The sequence below is a fragment of the Mastigoproctus giganteus genome, chromosome 14 (genome assembly GCF_048544385.1).
Source record: "Mastigoproctus giganteus isolate SK-2022 chromosome 14, ASM4854438v1, whole genome shotgun sequence".
NCBI classification, from domain to species: domain Eukaryota; kingdom Metazoa; phylum Arthropoda; class Arachnida; order Uropygi; family Thelyphonidae; genus Mastigoproctus; species Mastigoproctus giganteus.
In genome coordinates this window covers 94,362,328-94,386,368 of record NC_143588.1, presented here as the reverse complement: position 1 = coordinate 94,386,368, position 24,041 = coordinate 94,362,328, and the positions used below count along the sequence as shown (strand labels likewise).

General features: G+C 37.4%; 1 protein-coding gene across 2 annotated transcripts in view; it reads left to right on the top strand.

Moving 5' to 3' along the window:
- Positions 1-17,757, top strand: part of LOC150075393 (uncharacterized) — a 180,917-nt gene extending 163,160 nt beyond the window's left edge. For both annotated transcript variants that reach the window (XM_090388248.1, XM_090388246.1), the window contains exons 14-16: positions 4,449-4,518; positions 15,027-15,225; positions 17,585-17,757. In XM_090388248.1, coding sequence (XP_090244374.1) covers positions 4,449-4,518; positions 15,027-15,225; positions 17,585-17,669 — 354 coding nt within the window. In that variant the 3' untranslated portion in view covers positions 17,670-17,757. The remainder of the gene's footprint in view (positions 1-4,448; positions 4,519-15,026; positions 15,226-17,584) is intronic.
- Positions 17,758-24,041: the final 6,284 nt, after the last annotated feature.

The following is a 24,041-nucleotide window of genomic DNA, read 5'->3' as shown; positions in this document are numbered from 1 at the left end:
GAAGGACAGACAGGACACGAGAGGTGGAGGGGTTATGCACTTAGTTAAGAAGAATATTAAATCTAAGTCCATCCAGTTGACTTGGGTGACAAGTGCAATGTTCAGTCAGTTTGGTGTGTGATATATGCACTGGGAAAACAAAATTGAGAGTAGGAGTGTGTTATAGGCCTAATGACTGTGATGAGTAAACTAAAGAGCTGTACAGGGAAATAGAGTGGGCCAGCAAATCAGAATGTCTCATAAAGGGGGATTTTAACTCTCCAGATGTTGACTGGAATTTGTGGGTTAGTCACACACACATGCAAAACTTTTGTGGACATCTTGGATGGCTGTTTTCTATAGCAGCATGCTAGAGAGTCAACAAGTGGAAGAATACTATTGATCTGGTTATCAGTAGTGATTGCTCATGCATTAAGAATCTGCAGATAAAAGACCCACTGGGTGCAAGCAATCACAGTATATTAATGTGGAATTTAATTAAAGACATAACTACTGTCAGCTTAAAGGGAAAGGCATTTTGCTTTCATAATGGTGACTACAGAGGTCTCAGACAGATTTTAAATTGTGTGCAGTGGGACTAATTGATGACCGACAGCAAATTCTAAATGGAAAGTAATCAAAGAAGCTACTAGGCTTTTCATACCAACAAAGAAATACATGTACTGTTCAGAGCATGGATCTAAATCGATGTCAGATGAATTATTGAGACGTGGCAGAGAAGAAAAGTGCATGGGATTCATATAAATTATCAAGTGATACAGAATCTCTGTCAAAAAATGCAAGGAAAAACAGCAGAGACTTCTATGCTTATATTAACAGTGGAAGGAAGGGGGTTGAATCATATTGAGCTACTTGATGTTTATGGGATAACTGTTGATGACCTTGCTCGGTTTTCAGACAAATTGAATGGATATTTTCCATCTACATTCACATATGAGGAATTCTTTAGAGTAGGGGATGCCAGATGTTTACCAAACTTTAATGAAGAGCTAAACAACTTTGTGATAACTGAAAGGAAAGTGGAGGAGCAATTATTGAGGATTAACATACAAAAGGCATCTGGGGCAGATGGAATCTATCCAGTTATATTAAGGGAGGCAGCAAAGGGGGTAAGCAAACCCTTAGCCATAATTACAAGAGTATCCATGGATTCACGGGAGATCCCTACAGAGTGGAGAAGTGCAAATGTATCCTCAATTCATAGGGGTAGGATCAAAAGACAACATGAATAATTACAGATCTCTTAACTTAACATCTGTTCCAGGGAAAATAATGGAATCACTAAGGATCATTTTGACAGGCATGCAATTATACTGCAGTCACAGCATGGATTTGTCAAGGAGCGGTCTTGTCTAAACAATTTGATAGGTTACTGTGACAGTTACCAAGGAACTGGATGCACAAAATAATTTTGACATCATATACTTAGATTTCAAGAATGCTTTTGATACTGCTCTACAAACTGGAGTAATGTGGCATTACGGGCAAGTTACTGCTATGGATAAAGGGATAGTTAAGTGGAAGAAGACATAGGATGTAGATCTGCTGGAAAGGGTACAAAGAAGGGCAACCAGATTAATGAAGGGAACAAGAGGGTGCTCTTACCTAGGAAGGCTTCAGTTCTGCAAATTGCATTTTCTCGAGACCAGGCACCTGCAGGGAGATCTGATTGAGATGTTTAAAGGCTTTACTGGATTGAATAAGCTGAATGTTAATGGTATTCTTCAACTTGCTGAGACTACACACATGAGGGGTCATAAATTCAAGTTGAGGATGGTTGCATTGTAGATGTGTGAAGATTTGCCTTCAGTCAGCAGGTGTTTGATCGTTGGAACAGGCTTCCCTCTGTTGTTATGGAAGTGGATGGGTTGAATAAATTTAAGAGAGAACCAGACAAATTCTTGGAGGGTACAGATAAGTGAACTTTTTTCTTTTTCTTTTTTTTTTTTTTTTTTTTTTTGTATTGCTGATGCTATACAGGGTGTTTCAAAAGTGATGGTCAATAATTTAAAGGTGAGCTGTACAGACTACAATATGCAAAAAAACCTAGTAAACATGGGTCCTTAAGTGAATTGTTTTCGAGATATTTCACATTTCTAGTTGGGATCCACCATTGATTTGTTTGTTTAGGTTAGGCTATGCTCATTCTCTCCCTTTCTCCTCTCTCATTGCTCTGATACGTAGCAGGCATACTAGTACTTGTCAAAGGATAGTCAACATGGAAAGAGGTAACAGCAACGAAGAGTATGTGGACATGTACTTCATGTATGGTAAAGCCAACAGCAATGAACTCAAGACTGCACATTTGTACCAAGAAGCATTTCCCAACAGGCACACATTCATCAAGGTACATCAGTGCCTTAGAGAACATGGGCACTTCGCACATGAAGTACGAGCAGGTAGGCCCAGAAGCACAACACCTGATGTTGAGGAAAGGGTTTTAGAAAGAACATCCTGTAACATCTGTAAAATCCTGTGGTTTTGAAACCAAAAATTAAAAATATATTATGTTAACAAAAATATATATGTTATGTTTAATAAAACCACCCTTAGCAAAGGGTGGTTTTATTATACTTTTTGCTAAACTAGTTCTCCCATAGTCAGTGGTGGATCTTAACAGAAAATGTGCATTATCTCGAAAATGGTTCATTTGCTGCCCGATGTTCACTGGTACTTTTTTGCTTATTTTAGTTTGTACTTTTCACTTTTAAATTATTGACCATCATTTTTGAAACACTCTGTATAGCTTGCTTTCTTGCATCATTTGCCATTACTACTACTAATAATAATATAAGCACAGAATTCTTTGCTACTCTTCTTACATTCTCAGCCAGAGACCTCTTGTAATTTGCCTTGGTGATCCCCTTAGTGACTTGTTTGCAGACTAATTCATGCTTACTGTAGGCTTTTGTGTTCCCTGATAATTTATAATTATCCCATCCATTTTTCTTCTCTGCCATTAGTCCCTCATAAGCTCAGCTTACATCATCCATTTTGTTCAAAACTTGAAACGGTTTTTTTTTTTTTTTTTTTTTTGTACTTTTCAGTTACTTCCCTGAACACTTCCCATTTGCATTTGCTAACACATCAGTTGGTCCCAGTAAAAAGAATTTAAAAACAGTCTAAGACTATTGCAATCACCTTTGTGGAAAGAAAATTCTTTTCCTTTATCCTTGAAAGTAGTTATATCTTTAAATAAATCCTACGTCAGTACACTATTATCACTGCTACCTAGTGGTTTCTTTACCTGAATATTTTTCATACATAAGAGTCACTGCTGACAATCAGATCAAGAGTATTGCTTTCTCTTGTTATTGAATGAGGTGACCAACCTCACAAAACTCCAGTCAGTATCCAGAAAGCTAAAATTCAATCATGATAAGATATTCTGGTGTATTGGCCTGCTCTATTTGTCTATATAGTTGTTTATTATACTCATTGCAGTCATTTGGCCTTCTAACATTTTTGCCTAACATTTTTTTTTTGCCTACTCTCATTTTTATTTTCCCAGTGTTTGCCACACTAGACTGATTCAATAGTACATTGACAACCCATGTCAATTGGATGTATTGTTTTAGAATCTATCTCTTAACCAAGAGCAAAACTCTCCCCCCATGTCCCATTTGACCTTTGTACTTATTGCACTCACTTTGTTGAAATTGTGCATCCCATTTTATTTATTTGAAGTTAAGCTGCATAATACAAAGAACAAATTAGAAGTTCAAGCACAGGTTTGATGAACTTTTGGATGAAACTACTAACAGATTGTGATAGAAGAGAGTTATGAAGGCCAGTGAGGAAATCAGTCCAAAGAAAGAGGCTGTTTAGAAATGACAGCAAGTGAAATAGATGACTTGAAATGAAATCAAGCAGTAAGTATTTTTTTTTTTTTTTTTTTTTGACAGGTTTGAAGCACATTACTACATTAAATAAAACCTAATGTGGTCTGTATTCCATTAAAAAAGGATTTAATTTGCATTAAAAAGTAATGTGCTTCAAACCTGTCAAATTTTGTGTTAAAGTATTCCTTGAAATTCCTATATCATTAAACAGTTACTCTCTTTCCTAAATTATTTTTTATAGCAGCTGGACTCAGACAAGTATTTTGTTTACTTCCTGTCATTTCTGTTATATACTTCTGTTTACTGCAGTTACTGACAAATTCACCATTTTTAACCATAGGAGCTTAAAATAAATTCCTGCTTGCTTGTCACTAGTTGGAATATTTACAGTGTTAGTAAATACAATTCATGCACAGCTAGGTTCATAGATAGTTCATACACAGATAAGCTTCTAAATTTTGGAGTATAAAAATAAGATAAGATCATTTTAATTTTTCAAATAATTCTGTATTTTGAAAATCAAAATATAGAATTAAAAGGTATTATGTTGTATTATTTTCCCAGCTATTAATGCTTTATATAACAATACATTTCTTCTTTAAACAGAAAGATATTTCAAATTCAGACATACCTGAAATACTTTCAAGTTCAGGAAGTTCAGATATATCATCTCAACGTAAGTATTCTTAGAAATTCAAATGAAATTTATTATAAATGTATTTAGTATTAGTATTAGCGATGTGGTGCAAGTAAGACTTTTGCTGAAACAGCCAAAAAAAAAAAAATAATTAGAAAATAATAATTACAATAAATAAATAATAAAATAAATTACCTATTTGACTCCCTCCTCACATAGGTGTCTATATAAGTGGCCTTTGAATTTTCTTAAGTCAGCCACAACCGGCTGGCTGAAATAAAACTTTTCTGCAATTCAGTCTAAACCAATTCAGTTTATGGCCCTTAGTTCTGTAATCATTTATAACAGCGAAAATTCCACCCTCATTCATTTTACTCTCATCTCTCAAAGCCTTATACACCTCAATCAAGTCTAAGGTGACTAGTTTCTGAGCTCTGTAGCCCACCTATTTGAAGTCTTTCCTCATGGATGCCCTTTTGCCGATTTCAACAGGTGCATTGCCCATCTTTGGACCCTTTCAAGAGGCTTGATTTTTTTTTTTTTTTCAGGTATAGTCTCGATACTTGAACACAGTGTTCCAAGTTTGTCCCTATAATTGCCTTAAACAATGGGATTATGACCTCCCTATCACTACAGGAAAACATTCGATAAAGCATCAATAAGACACTATGGGACTTCCGTACTGCCTGATTATGCTGCTCAAAGAAATCCACTTCTCTGTATCATAACTCCCAAATTCCTCTCTTTCTCTATATTTCCAGTTCAACCTATGAAGTGTATAAATTATTTTGAGGTTGCTGTTCCCAACTATAAGTCCTTGCATTTTGCTGCATTAAAAGATAGCTGTCACTTTTCTAACCATTCCTGAAGTCTATCTAAGTCATGCTGAAGAAGTGCCGCTTGGTATTGATCATCAATTACTGTACTGATCTTGACATCATCTGCAAATTTTGGCTAATCATCCATAGGGAATCCCCCACTTATGTTAACCCAATCTGAAGAGGAACCTTTAATCACAACTCTCTGCATCCTTCCTGCAGCCACCCTCCAAATCCATCTAAGTATTTTCCCTGTGATTCAGTAACCTTTGTGGGACTAAGTCAGTTTTGTTGAAATCCAAGTAAGCAATGTCAAAATTATTTCCTACATTTAGCTCATGATGACTCTCAAAATAGCTAACCAGGTTAGTTAAACATTAATTTCCCTTTACAAAACTGTGTTATTACCTTCAGAATTCCGTTTCTGTCTAAATTATCCTGTATTATACTCTTGATCATTACCTCCATAATTTTCCTACCACTGAAGTCAGACTAACCAGTCAGTAGTTACTCACTTCACTTTGAAGCCACCTTTATGTATTGATGCTATTAGAATTGGTGATGTCCTCATAATTAACCTTAATGGTTCAACACATTCTCTTGCCACCTGACTCAAAATTACTGGGTATATACCATCAACTCCGGGAGCCTTACTTACCTTTAGGTTCATAAGTTTTTCTGGTAAATAATTTGAAATTTCAATATTGATAATTTCATGTTTTCCAACTTCACGTGCACAGTTTTTCCTCGCCATGAATGGTCTTTTGTCTGTAAATATTGATGTAAAGTACCTGTCCAATTCATCTGCAATATCTGAGTGATTTAAGACTTTTCTACATCCCCTTATTCAAGGATTTGATCTGATTCATTCTTCTCTTCTTTGTATTCACATACATGAAAAAATTCCTTGACCCCATTCTTTTCTCTCTTAGCCAGTGATTTCTCATAATGTGCCTTTGCCAGCTTAACTGTTTCTGTATCACAGATCAATTCACAGTGTTTTAGGCTTCAGGTATAATATGTGCACACTATAAAAATTATTTTAAAAATTTAAACTAGTTGATGAAAAATAAAAGATATATTCTTCGCATATTTTGCATAAGAGCGATCTTTAAATATATTTTAAACTGTGCAGCATTTTGAAAGGCTGTTTTGGATAAATTTAGAATATTCTTTTTGTGAAAAGGATACGTATGTGTCACATTGCAGATAACTGGTTAGTGATACTATTCCTATGCATATATCATAAACAACAAATGCATCATAGTTGTGTATATAGGTTGACAGCAAACATCTCAAAATGATGTCAATCTCTAGATGATACATTACTCTGGCATGTAGCAATGGATTTGGCTTAACTAATTTCTGAATTTGAAATAGTAATTGAAATAGGACTCCTAGACTATAGGAGTCAGTATCATAACCACTGCCATGGTGGGATGTTCATGCATATTATTAGTAAATTGACACCAGGAAGCTCAAAAACACAAAAATGAACAGTCAGAGCAAAATAAATACTAGTGGGTAACACCAGAAGGGAGCCAAGGTCATCTCAGCACACTTGTGAATTATGGTGGCAGTTATCCTAACACATAATGGGTCAACCGTTTTAGTTTTTAAGCAACAGTAATAGAACACTTCATTGTACCTCTAGCAGAATTGGGAGTAATCCCCGGATTACCCCTGCATTACAAATAACACTATGTACATCACTGCTGCTGCTGCTGCTTTCGGAGGAACAGGGATTGCTTAAATTGGACACTGAATGACTGTAAAGTGCTCTATGGTTTAACAGATTCCAGATTACATCATGCAGATGCAACTGGAACTGTAGATTTATAATAATAGAATTAGGTTGTCGAAAAAAACAATACGACCCATGGAACTGACATGCATGCTAGAGACATCTCAGGTTGGCAGGATCAGTGGCTTAATGTCATTTTTTCAGTTGTCTTAGGGCCTGATATTCTGTTTTACTCATGTTGCTATGAGTAAAACAGAATTCATAAATAACTTTATTTCATAAAGTTATTTATGAAATTAGTATTAGTAGTGGAAAATGTTGCAAGGAATAAAATTTATACAGCATTCATCAAAATAAATAAATTAAGTAAAAAAAAAAAAAAACTCCCCACATCATCTGTTTATCCCCTGTAATAATTTACCTAATCCTTCTTTAAATTTATTCACACTACCTACCTCCATAACACCACATGAAAGTTTGGTCCAACAATCAAAAAGCAAATTTTCACAAGTCTATCTTGCAACCATGCTTTTTTAATTTAAATTTATATCCCTTATGATTATTATCATTTCACTTCAGTCAAGTCTTCTCGCAAGAGCTTAGTTTCCAGGTGCTGTAGTTTGCAGAACTGAAGTCTTTGGTTGCACTCTTCTGCATCCATTTGAACAGCTCCACATCCTTCCTAAATTAAGGCTTCCAGACCTGTATGCGCCGACCGGGCTAGCCGGGTGGGTAAAGTGCCTGCCTGGCAACCTAAAGGTCGCGGGTTTGAATCCCGCCTTGGGCTTGGATCAAAGTACTGCAAAAACCTTGGGAGGCGCATTATGGCCACAGAAGTCGATGCGCCAACAACTACCAAAAAAAAAAAAAAAAAAAAGACCTGTATGCAGTATTCAAGATACAGCCTAACTATTGCCATATACAATGGGATAATCATCTTCTTGTCCCTGCTGGCAAAATTCCTATATGTCATTGACAGAACTCTATGATTCCTTCATGTTGAACTGTTAAATTTACTAGAGGTAATTTTACAGTTATGAAGTTCTTTTGTACAGTCCATATTTTCTCATATCACCTTTAATTAGTACATGCCAGACCTTAATTCTAAGCCTATTCTTCTCAGTAAGGTCTATATGTTTGAAAAGTCTAGTTTGATCAGCAGTAGGAAATCAAGGAGCGTTATAGATAAACAGATCAGTTCATCTCTTAATTCCATATTATTCAACTGATTTTTTCCCTATCCCTACAGCCTATATTTAGTGCTAATCAGCTATTTCCCTCAGAGCTGCCTGTGTTGTACTTTCATTTGGTGATTACCAAGATCATAGCCAAACATAATGATGCTATATCTACTTACTAGAAATGGAAGATGAGTTGAACAGGTGCTTTTCAATGATATTTATAGTAAAAAAAAAATTCAAATCTTTGAGAAATGTTAAGGTTCATATTTGGTTGGTGGGATCAGCAAGGACCCTCAGGATTCATTATTGAGTCCCATCCTATTTCTAATTTTCTTAGATGATATCGATGAGGGTATACCCATCGATATTAATGCTTCTAAATGTAAAGTTATGCATTTGGGAAAAGAAATGCAGGAGGCATGTATGAGTTCAGGAGAAAGGAGCTAAAAGTGGTTTTCAAGGAGTAAAAGACTTAGGTGTTACTATTCAGTCAGACATGAAATTTTTTATGCAGTGTAAACAGGAGCTAGGGAAACATATGGTTCTGTCTGTTATTTATGGGAACTTTGCTAGTAGGTAGAAGGACATAATTACCTCTCTACACAAGACAATGGTGAGACCACATTTGGAATATTGTATTCAGGTCTGGAGACTGCACCTATAAAAGACATAAGTTCTGGAGAGGGTTTAAAGAAAGGCACCCAGATTAGCAGTGAATGCAAATTGATTCACATATGAAAAGCTGCTTAGAAGGTGTGAACTGCAAAGTTTGACAACTAAACATCTAAGGGGACATCTGATTGAGGTGTATTAAAGCACTAAAGGGGTTGAGTAAAATGAATGAGGAAGGTCTGTTCTCCCTCATGAGACAAGAACCAGGAGGCATAAATATAAAATTCAGGAAATAACAGAAGACTGGATCTCATTTGTGGGCAGAAGGTTATCGAACAAAGGAATAAATTGCTTCCTAGTGTGGCAGAGGCAGTGGGCCTGGTTGAGTTCAAAGCAGAACTGAATGGTTACCTTGCAGGAATGGGAATATTATGAATATTGTTTTATTTTATTGTTCTGTTTCCTCTTATTTATTATTATTATTATTTTTTTTTATTGATGCAGAAAAAGTCAGTTTCTTTGCACCATTTGGCCTTATTAATACTATTACATAATGTTTGAACTTTAAATTTGTAATCTGTGCTTTTCAGGGAATTAAATTATGCATGTGGATGATAGCTGAAAGTAATTGGCTATGGTATTTTTTTGTGTGTTATCCATTTTTAGGCACATTAGCATATATGCATAATGCTCCTATGTCTTCACCATGTCTGTCTATCTGTCCATCTGCATGTAAATAACTTGACTCTTAATGGATGGATTTTCATAAAATTTTATATATGGCTCTTTTAGAAAAATTTATCAAACCATTCCAAATTTCAATAAAATTGGACCAAAAATTGGAAATTTGCTAATTATTATTTCTTTGTCCATCCATCTTCACTTAATAACTCAACTCACGGTGGATGGATTTTCATCAAGTTTTTTTTTTATACTTCTCTATGCGAGAGAGAGAGAGAGAGATCTCAAATTTCGTTAAAATTAGACCAATAGAAATCCTGCAATCATTATTTCTTTGTCCATCAGTCCGCATGTAATAACTTGACTCACAGTGGACGGATTTTCATGAAATTTTAAATTTGACTCATATGGAACATTTATTGAGCCTCTCCAAATTTCATTAAATTCAAACCAATAGAACTCCATTAATTATTGTTTTTTTTTTTTTTTTTCATACATATTACATAGGCTATCCATATACTGTATACAAGGGCTTTTCAATAAAGAATGATAGTAATTTTTCATCAACAACCATACTGCATTTCTAGCTGAGCTATGGAATTTAAGACCAAACCAAGCTGCATCACAGAGCAGCTGCACAGTTGACTCATGTGCATGGTGTGACCTTTGGCAGCCAAGTTTATTATGCCTGTTCAGCTTTGCCTAACATAACAAATGACATAACACACAAGAAACAATACGCTGCTCTCACATTTTTGTTTCCGTCTCAAGAAATCATCAGCCGAAGCATAATGAAATGTTAAAAGAGGCTTATGGTGAATCTACACTTCCATATAGCACAGCTCGCAGGTGGTTTAAATGTTTAAAGTAGACATGATTCAATCACAAAATTTGAAAAAGACCATCAAAATATGCATGATTAATAAAGGTATGTTGTGAAAAAAAATTTTACGATCATTCTTTGAACAGAACTGAACAGCTCTTGTATTTTAGCTGAAGCACTGAATATTGTGTGTTTTGCCACGTGCCAGTTGGAGGAATGAATGAAAATATGGTAGATGCACTGATATGAAATGAAATTCTTTTTTGGTTCATACATAAAAGTTGGTGCTATTTGCTTGCTTTTTTTTTTTTTTTTGTATTATTTTATATAGATCTAGTTTTCTTTAAACACCTGAGTTGTTTCTTCTAAGCTATTCTGTTGTTCTCTTGCCTCACTAAAGAGCTGAAAGAACAGATTAAGTTCAAGTGGTCTGTAATCAGAAAAATGTATGACATAGCACCAGGGATAAAATATGGTTATAAATACACGGAATAATTTCAGGAATGAGTTCCTCATATGTAGACAATAAAAATATTTTATATCAACATAGTTCTGGAAATGCTTGGTTTCCAAGTTTTGAAGGTCTGTCTATGACACTTAACTGTTCACATCACCTTATAGTAATTGTTCAAAATGTCCACCTTCTGGCTGAATATCACTGACAAGAACATTACTCGTGCTGAGTAATCTGCTGGTGACAAGGCCTGTACCCATTTCAGATGATAAGGATACAGTTGGTGTTCTCGCAACACTCTCCAAATAGTCAAGCGTTGAACAGCCAGTTGCATTGCTATTCTGCGTGTGCTGATTCCAGGAGTGGCATGCACAACATCCAAAATCTCTTCCTCTACTTCAGGAGTCGTAGATCTTGGTCGTCGTCCTCTGTCAGCAGCACGAGGTGTAAAGGTCCCATGCTTACAAAGGCAGCAATGGATACCTTCAAACGTTTTCCTGTCTGAAACCTTTCGTGGTACAAACGATGAGCCTCCAGAGCATTGCCGTCCACCAAACCGTACATAAAGTGCATATCCACTTGCTCCTGATTTGAGTACATGGTCGGAATGGAAAACCACCAGATTCTGTCAGTACCTTGTGATGAAGGAAATCACCTGCGGGAGATAAGACATTCCGGTTAATAACTCAGGAACCAAGCATTTCTGGAACTATGTTGATATAAAATATTTTTATTGTCTCCATATGAGGAACTCATTCCTGAAGCTATGCCGTGTATTTTTGAGACACTCTGTATAATGAGTTTATCACTATTTAAAGATTGAAATCAGTACAATAATCCTATGAGGTTGTAATTAAGCAGTTTTAAAATTTTCCTGTTGTTATCTGTGTGTTAGAAACAGTTATCATTTGACTGCATTGTTATTATCCTCTCTCTCTCTCTCTCAGTTGTTAGCAATTATACTGCTGTTTTGTTTTTGATGTGAAAACATCTTTGGCGGCACCTACTAAATTTCAGACCGAAATAAAACCAATTTGTAATGAAAATGCGACACGAAAATAACGTCATTTGTGCCATTTCCGCCTCATCTTTGATGAAAATGTGAGACGGAAATGATGTCATTTCCGTAAAATTTACTAATCTTCGCATTTCTTTTAGGCATTTTTATTTGTATATATTGATTACGAAATAAAAGAGCTTTTGTTTTGTAAATATTGTTTCCATAATTTCCATAATTTCAGCTGGAAGACAAGATACAATGGATTTATGATAGCTAGATGTCTCTGGAAAACAGCTTAAATTGAGATACCCGATCTTGTAGTTGAAATTGAGGGATTCGTGTTGAGAGTTAGATCGAACGTTCCTTGCAGGAAAGTAATTAATGGTTTAGTTTCTTCAGATCCGAAGTTAACGTCAATCGCCGCTCATGATCATGGATATGCCGATACGGCAACAAAATAAAATGAATGAAGTCAGTTATATCCAATTATATCCTGTATGTTACTGTTAAGAAAAATATAGACAACCATTGTATCACTTGTCATTGGGTAAGATCATTGATCACTTAAGATCATTGTTCTTAAGTGAATCTCTACAGCTATTATATACATAAGGATTCTAGTGGTGTATCTTTAGCAGCTGGTTTCTTTGTTGTTGGCCAAATCAAACAGAAGATCAAAGAAGAAAATATAGATGCTCTCCTGATCCAGGAGCTGTATGCCATTGCCAATGGAATAAAAGGCTATGCTCTGTCCTACAAGGTGGTCCAGGTGGATGGAGAGATGCCCTGGACAGCCATAGTTGTGTGAAACCCCAACCTCACAAAGATTTCCCATCTCTGCTCGGCCTGGGCGGTGTCTGCCCACATAGTTACAATGCTCAGGGATTTCTACATGGTTTTCCTGTACTGTCGGCCAGGAGAGGATATCCTGCCATCGACACAGTACCTTCAACACCTTCTCACTGAGCTAGAAGGAGCAAAAATCCTAATCTGTGTGGACATAAATTGCCACTCTCTGCTCTGGCACAGCGAAATGCAGGGGGGAAAGAAACGGCCAGCATCTAGAGGACTTCATAATAAACAGCAACTTGGTCATCCATAATAGACCTAACAATCTGCAAACCTTTTCCAGCACCCTCTGGGAAGCCACCATAAATGTGACTTTATCAACCAGAGCCTTTGCAGGCTGCATCACCGACTGGACCATGCGGGAGGGGTGGTCCACTTCTAATCATCGTGTCATTACCTTCAATATGAACAGAACAATAACCTGGTCACAGGACAGACTCCAATGCTATGCACAGACAAGGCAAATTGGAACCTATTTAAGGAGCAGCTAACTGAAAAAGAGCAACAACTACGGGCTAAGAATCCCCAAGACCAAGATCCTGACTGGCACCAACGGGCAGTAGCAGACACAATCATGAGTACAGCTAATGAAGCCATCAGGAAAAGAAATCCCCTTCCAGGAGCTGTCCCCTGGTGGTCCAGAGAACTTCAAGTACTGAGGCAAGAGGTAAATCAGAAGCGATGCACCTTCCAGAGGGCAAGGAGGACCTGGCCACCTGTGGAAACAATACCCGTGAGACCAGGAATGACTACACAGCAATGATAAGGCAACGCAAAAAGCAGTCAAAAGCAGTTGAGCACCTGGTCTCAACAATAGGAAACACTGACCCCTGGGGAGTTGTTTATAAAGTGACAACAAACTCCCCAGAGGTGAGGTAACACAGTCAACAAGAACTCCACAAGGGCTAATGACCACCACCTGGGGTGACTCAGTAACATCCTCAACACCTTATTCAAACAAAACTAGATGAAAAAATTCTCCTGGCCAACAACAGATCTGCCTGGACAATGAGAACTACCACTGTACCTGGACGGACCCTTTCGCCATAACTGGCCTCCATCTCGCAGTCAACAAGATAAGAAACAGGAAACCTCCAGACTTGACTTGATAGAACTGGAAATCATGAAAAAGTAGCAGAATATATCCCAAACCTCCTTCTAAACCTCTATAATCACTGCCTACAATGGGGGTGGTTCCGATCAGACTGACGGATGGCAGGAATTCGCCTAATTTGGAAGAATCCTTTTAAACCTCAAGAACTTCCTTACTCATATAGGCTCATCACCCTACTCTGGATGCTGAGTAAGGTGTTTGAACATCTACTGCATTAAAGAATAGACAGCCACTACAGTGCTGCACAGATGCCTGCTCCAAATCAATATGGCTTCAAGCCAGGAAGATCAACTGTTGAGACATCGGAAAATCTCATCAGTGCAGCCAACAACTGTGACAAGAAACACCTCCAGTTATCTCAGTTGACTTCACCAGCGTGTTCAACACCCATTGGTGGCAGAGCGTCTTCGGCCGACTGCGACAAGTGCAACTCCCTAACAACCCCTATAACTGCATAAAAAACTACCTAACAAACAGAAGTGTAGTATTCCAGGCACCTTATTGCCAAGTGAAGAGGAAAATCTACCAAGGTTGTCCCCACGGCTCGGTTCTTCGCTCTCGCACTGCTGCTCTGACCTATGTCTTGGATGAGTTCCTGGGTATGAACCTTGAGGATGTCTTCACTCAGGCCTATGCAGATGAACTATTGCTAATACTGGCTGCTGACTCAAGAGCTCAACTTGAAACCTATGCAAATCGCTCTCTCACCATCCTCATGGACTGGGTACGACTCCACAACCTCACAATATCACCCACAAAATCTCAATCCATCTTGCTAAACGGCTCCCTGGTGCCAATAAGACCACCACAGATTGAGATCCATTGGCATTACAGTCAAACTTGTCACTGAACTAAAGCACCTAGGAATAATAATAGATAAGAACCTATCCTTCTTCCCATATCTGAACTGTATACAAAGAAAGATCAGGACCTAGACGACAGTTGTGGCCGGGGTGACCCGCCGAGACTGGGGTTTGAAAAAAATGCATACTGGCTCTCTTTTATAAAGCTGTATTCATTCATCGTTGCCATCCTCCCTCTCCCTCCCTCCCTCTCGCTCCCTCCCTCCCTCCCTCTCTCTCTCTCTCTCTCTCTCTCTCTCTCTCTCTCTCTCTCTCTCTCTCTCTCTCTCTCTCTCTCTCTCTCTCTCATTAGCAATGCAGTATCCCTGTTTTATTGTGTGATATACTGCTGCTGTGTTTTTTTTTTTTTCCTTGGGTGTGTTTACTTATTTTGGTTGAATTTAATATATATTTTTCTTATTCCCTCAGGTTCTGTTATCGAAACTCATATTACTATGCCGCCTTCACAATCAAATCAAACCCAGGAAGTTCTCACTTCTCTTAGCAGCAAGCAGTCGTCTACAAAATCAAAATCTGCAGAAGGAGTATCGTCTCATCTATCAAAGCATAGTAGCCATTCATTAGAATCCATCTTACAAGGCTTGAAAAGACTTGAAGCTAGTAAACGGTATGCATTTGAAATTATTCTTGATTGTTGTTGATGTGAAATCATACATATTACAATTGAAATTTTAACAATGTACAAGATTTGTACCAAACATGAGCACCAAGTAATTACATATTTGTGAAAAATAATAGCTTTTTGGGATGATCTACCATCATGCAGTGCAAGAAAGTAGCTACCAACAATGTATCATTTTGTCAATGTACATCAATTTAATTCCTTGTAAAGGGGATAGAGCTCAGCAGCAGAGATGGGAACACATATTATTAATCAGACACTGTGTTTGACTAAGAATGGGATAATGAATGCATATTAGTTGATGTTCTGCCATGAGGTTAACCTTCAATGCTGATGGTTAACCTTGAAAAGTTAGGCAGATGGGCTGAGAAATGGCAGTTCATATTTAACATTGACAGATGCAAGGTACTATATATGGGCAGTGATAATCCCAGATTAACATACCAACTGTGTGGTACTACACTCAGGTTAGTGAAAAAAACCTGATGGGTAATTGTGCAGTCAGATATGAAATTCTCCAAGAAATTTACAACAGGCTGCCAGGTGTTTGGTGTTTTGTCAATCATATACAGGAACTATGATAACAGGAATAAGGAAGTGATTATGTACAAGTGATTGTTTGGAATGCATCTTGAGTACAGCATACAGGTCTGGAGGCCTTGTTTTGGGAAAGATGTAGCTCTGCAGAGAACAGTAGCAAGGTTGATGAAGGGAACAAAATTGAAGCCTTATCACAAAAGGCTTCAATTCTGCAAATTTCTGGTGACTAGGCACCTGTGAGGCGATCTGATTGAGATGTTTAAGACTGAACGGATTAAGCAAGCTCAATGCTGATGGCATTCTTCCTCATGCTGAGACTATACACAGGAGGGGAATAAATTGAAATTGAGGAGGGATAATTGCAGAATAGATGTGTGGAAGTTTGCATTGAGCCTGCAGGTGGTTATTTATTGAAACAAACTTTCATCTGTTGTTGTGGAAGTGGGTAGTATGAATAAATTGAAGGAAGAACTAGACAATTATTTGAGGGAAGGGAAAGGTGCTATGGGAATGGTGGTTTTTTTTTTTTTGGCTGATTCTTTATATGTTTTTTTTTTTATTGCATTATTTGTCACTACTAATACTAATGCTAATTTTCCATAAATTTCATTGCATCCTTAATTTCAGCTAACTGAAAAAGAGCAACAACTACGGGCTAAGAATCCCCAAGACCAAGATCCTGACTGGCACCAACGGGCAGTAGCAGACACAATCATGATACAATATATCCACAACAAAAACTGAAACAGGATGTTTCAGTTTTTGTTGTGGATATATTGTATCTAAGTATCCAACTGTTTGGTACTACACTCAGGGTAGGGAAAATTAAAAAGACTTTGGACTAATTGTGCAGTCAGGTATAACGTTTTCTGGCAGTGCAGACAGGCTGCGAGAGCAGCTCATGTGGTCTTGTCAGTGATATACAAATTTTTGGCTGATGCAGTATAAACTTGCTTTCTTGCATCATATGCCTCTGCTAATGCTAATGCCATTAAAAAAAAAAAAAAAAAAAAAAAGTTATCATTTCAGCTAAACTACCCATCCCGCAGTCCATATTTAGCCCAAAGTGACTATTATGTGGTCAGGAATCTGAACTCAAACCACATAGTCAGTTGTAGCTGTTAATGATTGTTTTTGAGGAGTGTGTTTCAGAATTTTGTTAAATAGATATTAAAAGTCTAAATTTGAAATAGAACAGTGCATTTAAAGTACAATGATATTATGTTGATAAAATTATAACCAAAATTACTATCTTGTTTCATACCTGAGTTGCAAAACGTTTTGAATTCTCCTTATAATAGTTTGATAACATGGTTTTATTGGTAATAATTTTGATAACATTTTTGTTAAAGCTTTGCTTACAGTATTATTTATAGATGTTAGAAGTGGATTTTCAGTTATTCTCTATAAAGTTTTCTCCTCTTGACCCATTTCAGTTTAGAAATTGCATTCATTATCTTTTATGTCCAGCACATGAGTTGGAGATATGTATAAATATGGGCTGTGGTTAAAATGAATGTTGATGTAATTTATTAGTGAATTTCCAAAATATATATACTCATAATATTGTTGCTGATTAAAAAAAAAAACTCTGCTACTGATTAAAAATATATATATCAAACTACTCCAAATATTTTAAAACTCTCAATAAGAGATGTTGTTTTTCAGATATATTTAATGCCTACTTATATGTATTTGCAACTCTAGCAATCTCAGTTGCCTATTTCATATACAAAATACTGAAAGAATTACTGAAATTTTAAAACCACCTCATGATTAACTCTTGTATGCACAAGTTTACCAGGTATTTAAGCAAAAGGGAGCAAAAGCTTCTACAGCGAAAAAAAGATGTAGAACAACTTTTTAAATTGGCAGAAAAAGTTGGATGAAGAGGAAACAGCCGTCAGAGAAATGGAAAAAAAAAGCTTTAAAAATAGTTGATTCTGCTGAAAGTAAACATCAGTATATCCATGATAGTTCAGAAAAAATTATTTGTAAGTTTTTTTTTTTCTCTCTCTCTCTCTCTCTCTCTCTCTCTCTCTCTCTCTCTCTGTATGTAACTATCAGATATAAATTTTAATATGGCAGATAAGGTGGTTTGAGTACTCCTGAATTTTTATGATTCCTTTTGTATTCCGCAAATATCATTTCAAAGTAACATAGAGCAAACATATTCTGCAAAAAGATCTAAAACTCTCATTTATCTCACAAATATACATGATCTTAATTCCAGTCTCAGTGATATCCATTTCCACCTACAATCTGCTAAGCCCTACTTATATTTTCTGACAGCATCTCAGTTATCGATGGCCTCGACCACCCCCATCTCAGTTTGCTAATTATTCGATCTATGATTCCTTTGGCTTAATTTAAAAGTGGCACTGACGCATATGTGTACTCTAATTTTCCATGTTACAGACATCCTAATCTGAATCTGCTCTTTTTGATCTCCAATGGCTTAAATTTTCTTTACTCCATTCTATTAAATTCATCTATTTCCTCTATCATTCTCCAACTTTACAAATCACTCAGAACTTTTTGACTTCCTTTCTTTGAAAATTAACTTTCTCAACCTCTAACTTTCCTAACACTGAGGTCATTTTCCTTGGCAATTTTTATGTTCACAACTGAAACTGGCTTTAATTTTCTAGTAACACAACTCTGCTGGTTAAGATGCTGAGGCTTTTGTAATTACTAATGATCTTACACAAGGTCATTAGTAATCCTTACTCATTCATTTAGCTACCAGAATACCAAACAATCCTAACCACACAGACTCAACACTCTTGATCTTTTCCTCACCAACAATCTCCTCAAGTACACAATCAATGTTAGTGGTCCCTCTAAAGTTGGAAAAATATAGGACCATGCTGAGGAAATGTCGCGAGCTAGGCCATAATGGCTATGTGTCTGCAATTCTGCCCAGACACGATAGGAGGGATTATATGTTAAGAGCCTTGTGGATTAACTCAAGACTTGAAGGAATCTGCAAGGCTTTAGGGGGCAAATTTCTATCAGCATGGCCCACACTTGTAGGTAGAAGGAATTTGTTTTGTAGAGACGGGATACACTTAAACAAAGGTGGTGCAAAGGTTTTTGCCAGTATTATTGAGGATACCTTAAAGGTTCAGGGAAACTGCTAGTTAGGGGGGATGTGGGTAATACTGACACACGTTTATCTGATAATATTGGTCAATGTAACTCTTGCACATACCTTAAGAGTGCTTATCTATTACCCCAACTGACGTATTATCTAGATGTTCTGGGGACAAAGACGTTTCACGTGAACGGGTAGCTAATATCAGGGAAGAGAGCCTAAAAAACTTCAAGGGTTGTGTTAGGGTTGTTAAATATACAAGAACAGTAAATCTTAATTGTTTGTACAGTAACGTTAGAAGTGTCGTCAATAAAATGAGCGAATTCGAACTGCTGGTTAAAACAAGTAACACGGACATAATAGGGCTTACAGAGACGTGGTGCCACCTGAAATTGGGGATGATGAGTTCCAGTACGGCTTGTATAATGTATTTAGGAAGGATAGGTTAGATAGAAGGGGTGGTGGGGTAATGCTTCTTATCAGAAGCAGCCTGAGTGCGACGATAGCATTCCCGGATTCAGACATTTCACATGCTAGTATAGAGTCTGTATGGTGTGAGATAGTTGGAAACAAAAGTATAATGCGAGTAGGAGTAATCTACAGACCAGGTGATTGTGAAGATTATGACAAAAACCTCTACATGCAAATGGAATGGGCAAGTAAGCGTCAATGCCTTATTATGGATGATTTCAATTTGCCTCTAATTGATTGGAGTAAATGGGAAGGAAACTCGACATGGGGAACAAAATTTTTAAATCAACTAGATGACTGTTATTTGTATCAACATGTCAGGGAAAGTACTAGAGAAAATAATATCCTAGACCTCATCATCACACATGAATCAGATGACATAACAGGGCTGACAGTAGAGGAACCAGTAGCAGGAAGTGATCACGGAGTTCTACGGTGGATGATGACTAGAGAGGTAGCAGAAGTAAAAGGCAAAGGAATGGGTTTTAATTTCAGAAAAGGAAATTACGATGCCTTAAGGTACTACATGGCCTCTATTAACTAGGTAGATATCACGCAGAGAATGAATACAATTGAACTGTGGTACGCTTTTAAAACATTAATCACAGATGCCTTGAATGCGTATATACCATTAAAAAAATACTCCACCAGAAGGGTTCCAAGTTGGATGAATAGTGAAGTTGCCACATTACTTGAGCAGAAAAAGGTGGCATGGAAAGGTTACAGAGCAATAAAAAGTACTGAAGCCTATAACAGCTACAAGGTGATGTGTAATAGAGCCACAGAAAAGGTTCGACAGGCAAAGGCAGTTTATGAGAAATCACTAGCAAACAGAGCAAAGAGGGGGGGATAAAGAATTCTTCACATATATAAATGCCAAGAAGAGCAGGACAAACCAGATCGGACCTTTACATAAGGGAAAGGGGATAGTAATAAATACACCAGCTGCCGTTGCAGATGAACTCAACAGTTATTTTGCATCGATATTTACAAATGAAAAGCCTTTTGTGGCAATGGGAAATTGTGGGAGCGAAGTTAAAAAATATGTAATTAATGATATTGAAATTTCGCAAGATTATTTAATGAAAAAACTTTCGAGCCTACAGACCAGTAAGGCTCCTGGAGTTGATGGAATATACCCTATAATCATAAGAGAGGCGGCAAGCGAGTGCATTGAACCATTGAGGCTAATTATGCAAGCATCACTAGACTCTGGGGAGATTCCCTTGGATTGGAAAAGTGCAAATGTATCTCCCATACATAAGGGTGGCTCTAAAAGTGAAGTTGGAAATTATCGACCTGTCAGTCTGACTTCAGTAGTAGGGAAAATCATGGAGGCAATGATTAAGGGTGGAATTCAGGATCATTTGGATCGAATTGAAATTCTCAAGGATACTCAGCATGGTTTTGTAAAGGGAAAATCATGTTTAACAAATCTGGTTCGCTATTTCGAAAGGGTCAGTCACGAGCTGGATTTAGGGAATAATTTCGACATTGTTTATTTAGATTTCAGCAAAGCTTTTGACTCAGTCCCACATGAGCGGTTGCTTTATAAGCTGGAACAGGTTGGAATCACTGGGAAAATCCTTAGATGGATAGAAGGATGGCTTCAGGGCAGGAGGCAGAGGGTTGTGATAAATGGCTATTCCTCAGATTGGGTTGATGTAAGAAGTGGGGTTCCCCAAGGATCAGTATTAGGACCACTTGTTTTTAATTTTCATAAACAACATTGATGAAGAGATAGAGGGCGTGATGTCTAAATTTGCAGATGATGTTAAAATTGGTAGAGTAGTTAATGATCACTGTCAAGCTGAGCTTCTTCAGAGAGACCTAGATAGACTTCAGGAATGGTCAGAAAAATGGCAGCTGTGCTTTAATCCAACAAAGTGTAAGGTATTACACCTGGGAAACAGTAATCCCAAAAAAACTTATTCACATGGTGGAGTTCAACTAAACCCAGTACTGGAGGAAAGGTACTTGGGTGTTACGATACAGTCAGACATGAAATTCTCTGAGCATTGTAAACAGGTTGCAAGGAAGGCCCATGGTGTCCTATCGAACTTTTGCAAGTAGAGATAGGGACGTGATAATCCCATTATATAAGGCTTATGTTAGACCACACTTGGAATATTGTGTTCAAGTATGGAGACTGCACCTAAAGAAAGACATCGAGCTTCTTGAAAGGGTGCAAAGAAGGGTAACTCGCCTGGTGAGATCAGCAAAAGGGCGTCCTTATAGATAAAGACTTCGAATATGTGGGTTGCAGAGTTTGGAAACTAGACACCTTAGAGGGAATTTGATTGAGGTATTTAAGGCTCTGAGAGGCATCAGTAAAATGAATGAGGACAAAATTTTCAAGATTATAAATGATGCTAGAACTAGGGGACATAAATTCAAGTTACGGGGGGGAAATGTTTAGATTGGACTGCAGGAAGTTTTATTTTAGCCAGCGAGTTATAAATTACTGGAATAAGTTGCCTTCATGGGTGGTAGAGGCCGACAGTTTGGGGAAATTCAAAGGTCATCTGGATAGTACTTTCGGGTAAGGGAAGCGCATAGGATGATAGGTTTAATTTCCCTTTTATTTATTTTTTATTTTATTCTTTTTTATTTATTAATTATTATTATTTAGTTATTTATTTTATTTATTTATTATTATTTTTTTTTTGTTTTGTTCGGATTTTTTTTTTTTTTTTTTTTTTGGCTGGTGCAGCATAAGCCATAGGCTTTCTTGCACCATGCAGCCGTTACTAATACTAATACTAAATACCTCGGATCTCAATTCCATGATGGTCTCTTCTCCATTAGATTCATTCTCTCTCTCTCTCTCTCTCTCTCTCTCTCTCTCTCTCGGCCAATCTCAGCCATCAGGGCTTAATGTCCAAGTTTCCAGATGATACAAAAGTTGGCAGGGTTGTTAATGAGAGTAATGATGGTACACTGCTGCAACAGGATCTAGAAAAGATGGGCTGAAATGTGGTAACTGAATTTTCACATTGGCAAATGCAAAGTACTTTATATGGGTAGCAGTAACCCCGGAGTAACGTACCAACTGTGTGGTACTACATTCAGGGTAGTGGAGAATGAAAAAGACCTGGGAGTAATTGTGCAGTCAGATGTGAAGTTTTTAGAGCAGTGCAGACAGGCTGCCAGAGCAGTTAATGGGGTCTTGTCAATGATATACAGTAACTTTGCTAGCAGGGGTAAGGAGGTGATTATCCCTTTGTATAAGGCAATGGTCAGGCCACGCCTTGAGTACTGCATACAGGTCTGGAGGCTTCACTTTAGGAAGGATGTAGAGCTGCTGGAATGAGTACAGAGAAGGGCGACAAGGTTGGTGAGGGGGAACAAAGGAGTGCTCTTACCAAGAAAGGCTGAAATTCTGCAAATTGCAGCATCTGGAGGCTAGGCACTTTCGAGGTGATCTGATTGAGGTGTATAAAGCCTTAAATAGTTTGAGCAAACTCGATTCTTCTTCTTTGGTGGTGACGGGGCATAAATGCCCCGTCACCACCAAATACGGAGGATGTGGAAAGGTCAGGGAATGACCACCGCATATCCTGGAGCAATATGGCCTTAGTTGCTAATGCTCCTAAAAACCAAATAACAAACAAACAAACAAGCTACACCCGCGCAGCTTTGTTTATGTGTATCAAACGTGCCTCCTCATTTTGTAATTGTGCGTTATTCCATAAAAATTAGTAAAATACTTAAAAGGTGTGAAAAGGAAGTGTCCTGGTGAAGACACTGCAGATTCAGAGAGAAAAAGAAAAGCAATATCGATAAACAGAGGCGGACTGGGTCAAGAATTCTTACCCAGGAAAATTTGTAGTGGCCTCATACTACCGTTTATGGCCAAAATCACACCGGCCTCCGTCCCACCGGGGTTTCCCCGGTAAGGCTTATGGCCAGTCCGCCTCTGTCGATAGAGAAAAAATATGAAATTGTGAAACGCTTTGAGAGAAATGAAAGACCATGTGATATTGCATGCGCTGCAGGCCTAAATGAGGCAACGCCGAGAATTACAAAGAATGCAGAGAAAATAAAAACAACTTTCATAGCAGGAACAACTCAAAGTGTAATTAAAATCCATTAGATTAAGACACAAAGAATTGGAAGAGATGGAACGGCTGTCATCTCTTTGGATAGAAAATCAAACAAAAAACAAGTTTGCTTACAATAGAAGCAAAAGCATTAGCAATATTTTATTACATAATAGTCGTAATAAAATACTTAAGTATCTTATTACGATTATTTATTGTATTTGGTAATGTTTTGGTTACAAATGTGTGTTCAATCTTGGGTGGTCGGCACCTAATCCTATTTTTTCTATAGGGCCTGTTGTTTATATTGCACGATTTTGCATTGCATGAGGGTTTCTAGGAACACAACTATCGTGCTATACAAGGACTGACTGTACATGGATGTCACTTTGCTGATGATAATGAACTGAAGTCTGCTGTTTCTGCATTCTTTGATGGACAAAGAATTTTATTTGTCTGGTATTCCTCATTGCCAACAAAATGGAACAAGTGTATTGAAGTTCAGGGGAGTTACATTGAAAAATAAAACCAAATTTTTGCCTCTATCTCATTTTCTTCATCACTGGGATCCTGAGATGAAGCAAGAATCAGTAGATAATTTATTGAACACCCCTCATATATTTGCATAGGTTAGTGAAATACAATAAAAA